We start from the raw sequence: 12,078 nt of genomic DNA on the forward strand, positions 1-12,078 counted from the left end.
CCTCAAAGATCGCGATCAACAAACGATCAAATAGATGGAGGACCAAATCGTGTCAAAATTACAAAGCTAAGGACTTAATTGGTTGAAATTGAAAGTTAAGGACCAATTTGTGAATTTAGCTATAGTCGAGGGACCATTTTGGGTATTTACTCTATAATAAATCTTTGCAAGCAGGTTTAGTGTTTCTCTAACAAGAGAAGATTTGAAACGGTAGCCAATGTTATATATTTTAATTGCATACTAACCACGCAGTTTAAAGAGTGTTGTTGGATAAGATCAGAGAAATACCCTGCTACTACAAGTATGATTAAGCTCACAATATAATGGTGCAGTGGGATATCAAGTATTATATATACACTATTGAACACCCGAAAAAATAGCAAGAAGGAATTGAAAAAGTTGAAATTTAATTGAAAACATTATCTATGCATGAAACAATAATATTTAATTTGTTTCATAATAATATATACATCAGATATGATATTCTAATTTATTATTTTTTTATAATGCATGCATTGTGTGCATTTCACAAAATAAAAAAAGTAAGTAAATTGTAGGTGTAGGTTTAATAAGGTTTTTGGCCGGCATAGTTACCGGGAGGGTAATAGTTGCAAGTGACGAACATCCAACCAGTCTTGCATGTAGCCCTAGCACAACCAATAGTGGTGGTGTTGCCCCAAACCACTTGCGTATAATGGAGGCACTCTTGGCTGACGCAAGCATTGGTATTGTGGTTATAGTATGGCTTCTCATCCATCCACAACTTCACAGAAGCCTCCGCAGACAATTCAGAACCGGCCATCGCGATGTTTTCGCCGTACGGCCCTCCTGAGTGCTCCAGCAAACAGTCGGCAGCCCTCTTGGTGGCATAGGATTCCGCATATTCTGCTAAGGTGGTGTTCCACTTAAGAGGTGGACTACCAACAGCTTCTCGTGCTTTGTTATGTGCAGCAAGAAACCCTTCAATGCAGCCAGAATCACAGGCCGACTCTCCAAAAGATGCCTGGCTAATAGCGGCTAACCCAATTATATTTATGGCCACACACACCTGCAGAAAAGAAAACTCCCCCATTTCTTCTTTCGATCTTTTTTTTTTTTTTTTTTTTTTTTTTTTATTCTTATGATCGATCGATCGAGATGCAATCTAAGATGCAATGCCATTCACATTGGGTTATACGCTATTTATACTACTCTATCTATCCTAAAAGAGTGGATTGCTTTTAATCATTTCTATGGCTTACAAATAAAACAATAATGCTCACCTCACAATTCACAAATATAATATAATATTCATCAACACATTTAATAACGATGAGTCACTTTAATTATTATCGAGAATTTCATTATAATAACTTATGCAAATTGAATAATGTTAATAAATATAAGATGTTTAACAATGCTGTATTATTTGTTGAAAATTTATATAGTAATATAATGGTGATTAATTTTTTGATGTAGTATCATAATACACAAGGTTTCCTGTGTAACAATATGTTTAACACTGATGTGTTTGTTGAAAATTTATAGTCTTTGGTGTGATCCTAGACAACCTTTGACAGGCCCAATAATATACTTAATTTTGTGTAATCCTCCAGAACCTCTCAGGTAATTTAATTAGGAGTAATTACAATTGGTATCAATGGAATATCGAACCTTAAGCATTAGGTCCCATGAATACCGGGACAGAGCCAGGATTTGTTGGTGCGGGGGCCGAGTTCACCGCCACTCTCGACAGGAGCTAGTAATTTTTTGAATTGAATCAAACTAGCTTCAAACTTTGATAATTCATATTAAGCTCAACTCAATTACATGTATCATTACTAAACACTAAGCACTACCAATTAATCAATTGGAACCAAATAATAACGACGAGTATCGATAATTTCATTATAATTAATAACTTATTATAGTAATATCCTCCCCACCACAAAGAATTTGCTTATAAAGAGGGTGGATGTTGAACCAAATTGTGCCATGTGTGGTATCATCCATGAAGACACTATGCATTCTTTGGTGTTATGTGATTTTGCAAGCAACATTTGGAGCCAATTTAGCCTTTCAATTCCTAATATTGTGACAAATGTTTTTCATACTTGGTTTAGTGAAGTCTTGAATATTGTAGACACTAATGGAATTATGTACACATCTGCAATTCTATATTATATTTGGAGGGCGAGAAATGGTGCGGTCTGGGATACTTAACTTCCATTGCCAAGAAGAGTGATAGCGGCCGCCACTACCGCATTGCAAGCATGGCGTCATGTTCATCCGGACAGCGGCCTCCAGCCACCGGCCGAGACCGCTGAACCATCCGACGCTGCCTTGCTTGCCGAGACCATCCATGCCGCTGCCAACCACGAAGTCGCGCCACTGCCGAGCCTGCCACGAATGTGCCGGGTCGATGCTGGTTACCGACATGCAACGAACAGCGCAGCGGTAGGAGCCGTCCTTCTAGACAGGAATGGTGGGTACATCTCGGCCTTTAGTGCTTCTCTCTCGGACTACTTCTCTCCACTTATGGTTGAGGCATTTGCATGCAAAGAAGCGTTGTCATGGTTGAGGGATTGCAGAGAACGGTTTATAGTGCTACAAACGGATTGTCTAATGCTTCAACGATACCTATCTTCGGCAGCTTCCCCAGTTCGTTCGTATATCGGCTATGCCATCGATAGTTGTAGGGTTTACACATCATCATTTGATTATTGTTTAGTTCAGTTTATTCCTAGATCTGAATTTTTTTTAGCTCATTTGTTATCTTCATCAGCTTTTGATCAGACTACTACTTTGTATTGGGATCAGGACCCACCTGATTCTATTTCAGCTTATTTTGAATAATACCAAGTTTGGTTGCTTTCAAAAAGAATAATGTTAATAAATAGAAGATGTTTAACAATGATGTGTTTGTTGAAAATTTATATAGTAACTAGTTTTACACGCGCATTGCGCGAATGAGTTAATGCCCAATATTTATATTTGAAGTATATATACATGAATGTTTATGTTAATATAAACAGGATTTGTCTTTGACAAAGACATTATCGTAGACCATCATAGAGAAGTTCATTATGAATCATATTAAGTTTGAAATTAATATTGTGGTTCATAGAAGGGACTGCGTTAAATTAAGTGACATATTACCGCCATGATTCTTATTAGTTTCTAACTTAACGATCACTTATGTTCTGACCAATATAACAAAGGAATTTCCTTATACCATGCATATTATGTTTCACGTTCATTATTAAATTTATGACTTATGAGTCAAGTGGAGAATGTTAGAATAATTATTATTAATATTATTCTATTTGCTCATTGTATTATCCTATGACTCATAACCATTTATTTATATTTAATAATGAAATAATTATATGATTGGCCAGTTAAAGATAATGGCAGTTTCAACTGCTCATCGGACCTCTCAGGTTGATGGAACCGAGAGATTATTATTAGCCACTCTGATTCTCTGGTCCTCTCCCAATCTTCTGAAAGAAATTAAACTCTCTTCATCTGAGTTAGACTAAGGAATGTTGAAGATCTGGAGGGAGAAACCAAGTCTCTAGTTCAAGAATTCACGGGACAACAATGGAGCTAGGTATGTTCACTAAACGCCAATTGAATACAGTATGTAAAATCATGTGTTCTGAAGATTTGGTGTTTATAGGTTCAACTTACCAAAAAAAATGTTTATCTTACTTTTCATCATTAAGCATGGAACCACGCACCTTAAGATCTGGTGTGAAGGACGCACCTTAAGTACACAAACCACGCACCTTAAGCACACAAAAAAAAAAAAAAAAAAACACCTTAAGAACACAAACCACGCACCTTAAGAACACAAACCACGCACCTAAGGTTTTAAAAGGGTTTACAAGTTTCACCCAACTGACGCACCTTAAGCATACAAATCACGTACCTTAAAAAGGAAAACAACGCACCTTAAGAAGAAAACCCACACACCATAAGTTTCAACAACTACTCACATTAAGCACAAAACCCGCGCCTTTAAGCACAAACCTCACGCACCTTAAGCACAAAACCCACGCACCTTTAAGTTTCAACAACTACTCACATTAAGTACACAACCCATGCACCTTAAGCACAAAAACTCACGCACCTTAAGCACAAAACGCACGCACCTTAAGCACAAAAACCACACACCTTAAATTTGATCTAGATGCAAAAATTACCAAATCGCCACCGCATTTTTTTTTTAAATTGTAGACATTGATTTAAGCAAGATCAATGACTCAGATTTAACAGCAAAACCGCACGGGAAACAGTCAACTAAATGGGAACTGAATCTTATATAGGAATTAAGGTTCAAATTGGCCACTGAACGTAACCTGAAAATGCAATTAGGTCACTGAACGGAAAAAAAAAAAAAGTGCAATTAGGCCACTGAACACTCCAAATGTATGCAATTTCACCGGATAGCAGGTTACCATCAATTTTAGCAGGTTACCTGCTTACGTGGCAGCTGAGTTGCCATTTTTAATAATTTTTAAATAATTTTTAATAAATTTTAATAATAATTTTTTTTTAAAAAAAAAAACGACGGGGTCGTTTTATTTTTTTCAATTTTTTAAAATTTATTATTAAAATTTATTTAAAATGCCAACTCAGTTGTCACATAAGCATGTAACATGCTAAAATTGATGGTAACCTGCTATCCGGTGAAATTGTATACATTTGGAGTGTTCAGTGGCCTAATTGCACGTTTTTGGAGTGTTCAGTGGCCTAATTGCATTTTTTTTTTCGTTCAGTGGCCTAATTGCATTTTCATGTTACGTTCAGTGGCCAATTTGAACCTTATTCATTATATATATATATATATATATATATATATATATATATATATATATATATATATATATATATATATATATATATATATATATATATATATATATGAAATTGTGTTGAAGCAATAGGCTCACTATTAATAATTAAGCCATAAAAAACTATGTTGAGCCATAGCAAGACTCAAAACCTTGACCTCTCTCAAGGTATAACATGCACCCTGCCAACTAATTAAACTAATTCATCTCTTGTTAATATTTATTTGTGTTTTTGTACTAATACTAAAATCAGCACTATATATACATATCTACATACTAAGGTTATATATGGGATGGGGGTGGAGGTGGGGGAGGAGAGCAACTGCCCCCACTGTCGCTCCGCCCCTGCTGATACTAACGAGTTGATATACTGGCTCAGTGGATACATTAAGCTCAATGCTAGATCAGCTCAGTTGGTGAATAAATGGTTTAATTTATGACTTTTACGTACAGTGCATGCATGAGATACACAAAGCTCAATGGTATATCAGCTCAGCTGGTAATCATTTGACTCAACTGGTGAACATATGTGTTGTGTTTGTCTCATATATGGATTAGGAATATGAGTTTGTCTCATACTAGGAGTAGGAGTGAAACGGGGTAGACCCATTGTGCAGGGATTAGATGTCTATAAATATATTGGTTGTATCCCTGAGGGTTGTGTCACCTGAATCACCATCACAAATAATAAGAGAATACTTTCACTCCCGTGGATGTAGACACATTGCCGAACCACGTAAATCTTGTCTTCTTTACCTTTTTGTCATTATTATTTTCTTGTTCTTGTTAATCTCAACAAATTGGTATCAGAGCACTGTTGAGATGACCAGTTCAAGCACAAAATTCGAGGTATCAAAATTTGATGGTACAGGGAATTTTGGGTTATGGCAATCTAGGGTAAAGGATTTGTTGGCATATCAGGGCCTTCTAAAAACCTTGAAGGCGGGAAAATCAACTAATCTGGAAGAGGCTGATTTGGAGGAGTTGAAGAACCAAGAAGCTATGAACGTGGTTCAAGCTGATGACTCTTATTATAGTGAAGGTGATGTTCTAGCAGTAACTAGTAACAAGTTCGAACATTGTTTGGACTTGTTTGGCGTTTCTAGATGCTAGATGAGAAGGTGGGGAGGGGCGCTGTAGGGTTGGGCAGTGCGGATACCAGGAGGGGTCGTGGACCTGGTATCGATATGGGTCAATATTGGCTCGGTATGAGTCGGGCTTGTCATGAGTCACGACTGGTACGGATTGGGCTTGTCATGAGACATGGACCTGGTATGGGCCGGGCTTGGCATGAGTCACGGCTGGTACGGGTTGGGCTTGTCATGAGACATGGACCTGGTATGGGCCGGGCTTAGCATGAGTCACGGCTGGTATGGGATGACTTCTCGGGACAACGAAGAAGTTCGTGAACATGCACTGGGAAACTTTTGATGCTGCGTTGTGCGTGTTGCTGGCCAGTGGTAATTGCTGGTTAGTGGAGAATTGGGCAAGGCACACGGGTTTAGTGTGACTTTGCAGGGGCGCTGTTGTGTTAGGGGCAGCGTGGATACCAGGAGGAGACATGAACCTGGTATGGGCCAGATGCAGGAGGTCAGCTAAACGGGACAGTAAGTATGAGTCGCGGCTGGAATAACAGGTCGACGGCTGATGGGCGAATGACTTGGGACAAAGCGGTTCGTGTACATGCTGGAAAACGTTTGATGCTGCGTGGTGCATATGGCTGGCTAGTTGGGATAAACATGGTTGTTCCTATCCATGTGTATATGTGAGATAAATATTTTTCTCCTAAAGGGCATATTTGCGAAGGTGGAGATGGTTAGATAAGTCTTTTCTCCTATGGGACATATTTGCTAAGGTGGAGATTTGTTGAGTTATCTTTTTCTCCTAAAGGGCATATTTGCGAAGGTGGAGATAGTCTTTTCTCCTAAAGAGCATATATGTGAATGTGGAGATGGTGAGATAAGTCTTTTCTCCTAAAGAGCATATTTGTCAAGGTGGAGATTTGTTGAGTTATCTCTTTTCTCCTAAAGAGCATATTCGCCAAGGTGGAGATTGTTGTGTTTGTCTCATATATGGAGTAGGAGTGAAACGGGTAGACCCATTGTGCAGGGATTAGATGTCTATAAATATATTGGTTGTATCCCTGAGGGTTGTGTCACCTGAATCACCATCACAAATAATAAGAAAATACTTTCACTCCCGTGGATGTAGGCACATTGCCGAACCACGTAAATCTTGTCTTCTTTACCTTTTTGTCATTATTATTTTCTTGTTCTTGTTAATCTCAACAATATGGATTATGACTTCAACCCACATTTACCAGGTTTGATCTTGTGTCTTTACTCACAATCTACCACCCAAAAACTAACTCAGCTGCCTGGGCAAAATTTCTATAAGCTGCATACATCAGCTGCTGCTACTGAGGGTTCTGATGAAGGGCCTTTGTGGAGTGCCACTAGGGAAGCATAGTGACCATCCCTTTTAGCAATAAGCATATCATGCGTTCCCTTCTCCACAACAGCCCCATCCTTAACTACAGCAATTACATCAGCTCCTCTAATTGTCGACAGCCTGTGTGCTATCATTATCGTGGTCCGGTTCACCATAATCTTATCCAGTGCATCCTGAACCATCCTCTCCGATTCAACATCTAGCGCGCTGGTCGCCTCGTCCAACAGCAGTATTCTCGGGCTCTTCACAATGGCTCGGGCAATGGCCACTCGTTGCTTCTGTCCCCCAGACAGCTGAACCCCTCGCTCCCCTACCACCGTGTCATATCCCTGCATATTTTGTGTCATGTTAAGTTAAGAACCAATGTATTTATAGACATCTAATCCGTATACAATGAGTCTAACCCAAATCGCAGGAGTATGAGACAAACTCAACAATAAAGAACACAGAGAAAACACTCATTTAATTGTGACCTGTTGCAGGCCACTGATGAACTTGTGAGCATTTGCCAGCTCTGCTGCAGCTATGACTTCTCCTTCTGTTACATCTTCTTCTTTCCCATAGGTAATGTTTGCTCTGATGGTGTCATTTAATAAAACTGGTTCTTGGCTTACAAGCCCCATCTGCTTCCTTAGCCATTTCAGGTTCAAATTTCTAATATCAACTCCATCTAGCATTATTCGCCCCGAATCAAAATCATAAAATCTCTGCAGTAATGCTATCACTGTCGACTTCCCACTCCCACTCTTCCCCACAAGTGCAGCTGTCTGGTAACATTAGAGGTTTTCAAAACGAGACGTTTAAATTGGTTCAAAATAGTAAGGAAGAATGGACGAAACATACCTTCCCTTTCAGAACTGTGAAGCTGAAACCACAGAGAACTTTGACATCTGTTCTAGTTGGATATGCATAGCATACATTTTGAAACTCAATTTCTCCCTGCACCGAGTCTAGTTCCAAACCAGACTTCTCGTCGAGGTCCATTTTAGACTGTCTATCTAGAAGCCCGAATATCGACTTAGCAACAGTTTTTGCCTTTCTGAAATCTTGGGTGAAGGAGCTTAATTGAGATAGTATAGAAGTTGTAAAATACATTGCATAGAAAACCTGTCAGATGAAAAGAAAGTGAAAGAACTCTCTTTCAGTACCAATATATTGCTGAAGAAATAGGATTGTATGGTATGATGCTTACGCGAAAATAATCATCAAACGTTGCTTTGCCACCCGCCACGAGATGTGCACCAAAATAAGAAATGCTGGCGTGAATGAAGAATATCAAAGTACAGGTTAGACCAAAGCTCATCCCTGTTATCAATCCTCTCTTAATTCCTCTCCTCTTTGGTTTCTCGCATTTTGTGTTGTACAGTTCCATGACCTTCTCTTCTGCACAGAAGGATGCAACTGTTCTCATGTTTCCAACTGCATCGCTGGCAACTTGCGTGGCATCCTCGTACAACATCTGAAACAATTGAGACTAAATTAAGAAACTGTCTTTTTTTTTTTTTTTTGGTTTTCAGGTGAATAATGTTACAGGTGATCAAGAAACTGATAGCAAACCTTTGTGTCGGTACTGAACCCTTTTGTGTGTTTGGCTTCAACGTATATATTTGCCCCGATTAGTGGGAACATGATGAAGGAAAACACTGATAGCTGCCAGCTTGCTCGAAAAGCAATGACTAAACCAAGAATACAAGAAACAAGATTTCGAATCATCTGGATAAGGGCATCACTGATTAATGTTCTGATTGTAGCTGCATCAGAAGAGAGCTTTGCTGCTATTACTCCACTCGAGTTCTGTGGCTCATCGAACCAACCAATTTCTGTATGAACGACCTTTTCGAAGCACATGGAAGCAATTCGATTGATCAGTTTACCTCTAGCCACCCCGAATAGGCATGACGTTATCAGAGTAGAGAGTAATGACACCACTCCAAGAATCACCAGCATTAGTGCCCAGAATGCTGAATCTTTCTTCAGTTTATTTGGTGGCAAGTAATATGTTTGGATCATATTGGCCAAAAGTAAGCCAAAAAGGGGGAAGATAGCTCCATAAATGAGAGCAAAAGTGGCAGCTGCTGCGAGCGTTGGAAGTTCTGGCTTGCAGAGTGAGGCAAAGCGACAAAGTGAAACATCTGCAGCCTTTTCGGGTGATTTTTTGGATGAAATCACATGTCTTGAAGGATAATTGTCAGGAACATCTATTGACATTGAACCCGAGCTCCATTTTTCCAACTCTATATTGGATTCTGCTGTCATATCCTCACCTCCCCGCGATTCTTCTGCTTTATTTGCCTCTTGCAAGTGCAGAAGCCGAGAGTAGGCTCCTTCGGGATCCTTGAGAAGTTGAGAATGAGTGCCTGAAAGCCAAAAACATTGAAAATAGAAGAGAGAACATATGGGTTTATAAGTTCACGGGTTAGACTAGCTAATTGATTGGATTTATCTTTCAGTGTGGTTTGGCCCATGTGAGTTGAGATAATCAGATACCTTTTTCTGCAATCTGGCCTTGATGAACAACTGCAATGATGTCCGCGTTTCTAACTGTGCTTAGACGATGAGCAACTATGATAGTTGTTCTATTCACCATAACTTTTTCCAGTGCTTCTTGTACAGCTCTTTCAGATTCAGCATCTAGAGCACTCGTTGCCTCGTCTAGCAACAAAACCCGCGGTTCTTTTAAGATTGCTCGAGCTATGGCGATTCGTTGCTTCTGTCCACCCGACAGCTGAGTTCCCCTTTCCCCTACCATGGTGTCTAGTCCCTACACAAAAAAAAAAAAAAAACCAGCAGCCTTATGAATGAACAATATCTGTCAATGAACATAGTTAGCGAAATGATTGAAACCTGAGGCAGATCTTTAATGAAGTTTGGGCACTTTTTTAAGGATTACAAATCAAGAACTCACATTGAACCGAACAATACAGCGAAGGTTACTATGATAACTTCACCGCCCGTATAGCCCTTTTCCAAGACCAACCTCCCACCATACCAGAAAGACAGAGAGAAACTGGAGAACAGAATAAACATGAATGTCCCAAAGCCTAATCCCTGAGCAAGATGTTGATAAACCTCAGACTTGTAAGCCTTGGCAAGCGATGCTTTGTAGCTAGCCACCGCTTTGTTTTCCCCTGTAAACGACGCAACCTGGGAGAGAACAACAACTCAAGTAAACTCAGAACCAGACCAAATGGCATCATGGGATGACACGAATCATTAAAGCCTCAGAACCATACCATTTTAATTGAACTAACAGTCTGCTCTACTACATTTGCAGCTTTAGTATAAGCGGTTTGTGCACGAGATGCAGTTTTCGCCATGAAGATGAACGAGATCGCGAGAGATAGCCCCACGGGGGGAAGAGTGGATAACATAACCAGTGCAAGATGCCACCCTCTAACTAAGGCAACCACAAATCCCGCTACAAATTCTGCAACCAGCTTAACGAACTTCCCCACCTATGCACACAGTGAAAAGTTCAGAGACGATTTAAAACTATGAATTCTCGAACATTTGGAACGATGGGTAGTGTACCTTTTCGCCCATAGCATCTTGCAGGACAACAATGTCACCAGACATGTTTGCAGTAGTTTCACCTGTGCTTATTTCCTTGTCAAAAAAACCGATTTCTTGTCTTAGAATACTTGTCAAATAAAGGTTCCTTATTCGGGCAGCCTGTCGGTCTCCTGTGACCATCCAGCAAGCCACCTCTGTGTACAAAGATGGTTACTAGGAAATACTTTAAGAGGGAGATATGATCACTGGCTAAAAGTACTTACGAGAAAACGAGGATGCCCCCATAGCAAAAGCAGCATAGACAAATTTCATTGACACCTAAATTTGACAGGTTAGACATTGAGATAAGCAGCACATGACAATTAACATTATTCTTAAAGTCAATACCTTGGAAACTGCTGGAACAACGTTGTTTCTATCCTGGTTGTGTCCAAAGGCATCTATCAGCTCTCCGAGCAAGACAACCATCATTACCTCACACGCACCACTCGCGATGGAACCTACTGTGCCGATTCCCATCAAGATTTTATCTGTAAAATCCGCAAAGGAGAAGAGCTTGTAGAATGGAATCCAGTTCTTGCTTGCCTCTATAGTCATGTTGTTCTGCTTCTTCTCATTCCCAGTATGTATGTTGTTGCAGGCAGTTTAAGTTATAATGGACCATGTTCTTTAATCATTATGGACTAGTTTAATTACAATAAACAACAAATGAATAATGGATTATGCAAGAAAATGTTGTCTGTCAGAAAACTTGGCAATGAGGAGTTCTGGGCATGTTGGCTGCTGGCATACCAAGATCTTGACTTAGATTATTATATGAGAGAATGTTAGTAAAAAAAAAGGAAAATTATTCTGGAAAGATTGTTTCTGGATTTATACTTGTAAACAATTTGGGTCCAAGAGATTTGGAGAGAATAATGTGGAGAGAATCTTGGGATACTGCAGTTGGTTACTACTTGTATGATTGAAAGCAGAATATATTGAATCCATGTTAGCTCTTTCAACTCTGATCTGTCATTATGTTGAAAATCACAGGCTAACAACCTAAGAGGATCTAAACCAACTATATCAACCTAAATAGTCCTGTACAACTATTAGACTTGGTTACATTGAATGAATCTAGAGCGGGAATGTATGTGTAATTGCTTAGGCCGGGTCCTATCATTTTATAGGGGTAGCAACAAAAATAGAGTTTACATTAAATTTATATATAAATAAATAAATAAATAAATATATATATATATATATATATATATATATATATATATATATATAT

General features: G+C 39.2%; 2 protein-coding genes across 2 annotated transcripts; both read right to left on the bottom strand.

Annotated features, from left to right (window-relative positions):
• Positions 1 to 452: 452 nt before the first annotated feature.
• Positions 453 to 1,121, bottom strand: LOC109168397 (basic form of pathogenesis-related protein 1-like). Its single transcript, XM_019317413.1, has one exon. It carries the CDS (start codon positions 1,070 to 1,072, stop codon positions 566 to 568), a length of 507 nt encoding a protein of 168 aa, XP_019172958.1. The 5' UTR covers positions 1,073 to 1,121; the 3' UTR covers positions 453 to 565.
• Positions 1,122 to 7,164: 6,043 nt separating this feature from the next.
• Positions 7,165 to 10,741, bottom strand: LOC109165600 (ABC transporter B family member 11-like; the record flags this gene model as incomplete). Its single annotated transcript, XM_019314446.1, has 8 exons — positions 7,165 to 7,618; positions 7,763 to 8,056; positions 8,133 to 8,396; positions 8,482 to 8,748; positions 8,847 to 9,667; positions 9,777 to 10,050; positions 10,212 to 10,433; positions 10,523 to 10,741. Coding segments are annotated over 8 exons (2,751 nt in total), but the record flags the coding sequence as incomplete, so codon positions are not given.
• Between the last annotated feature and the right edge of the window lie 1,337 nt (positions 10,742 to 12,078).

Source organism: Ipomoea nil, unplaced genomic scaffold (genome assembly GCF_001879475.1).
Source record: "Ipomoea nil cultivar Tokyo-kokei standard unplaced genomic scaffold, Asagao_1.1 scaffold0317, whole genome shotgun sequence".
Taxonomy (NCBI): domain Eukaryota; kingdom Viridiplantae; phylum Streptophyta; class Magnoliopsida; order Solanales; family Convolvulaceae; genus Ipomoea; species Ipomoea nil.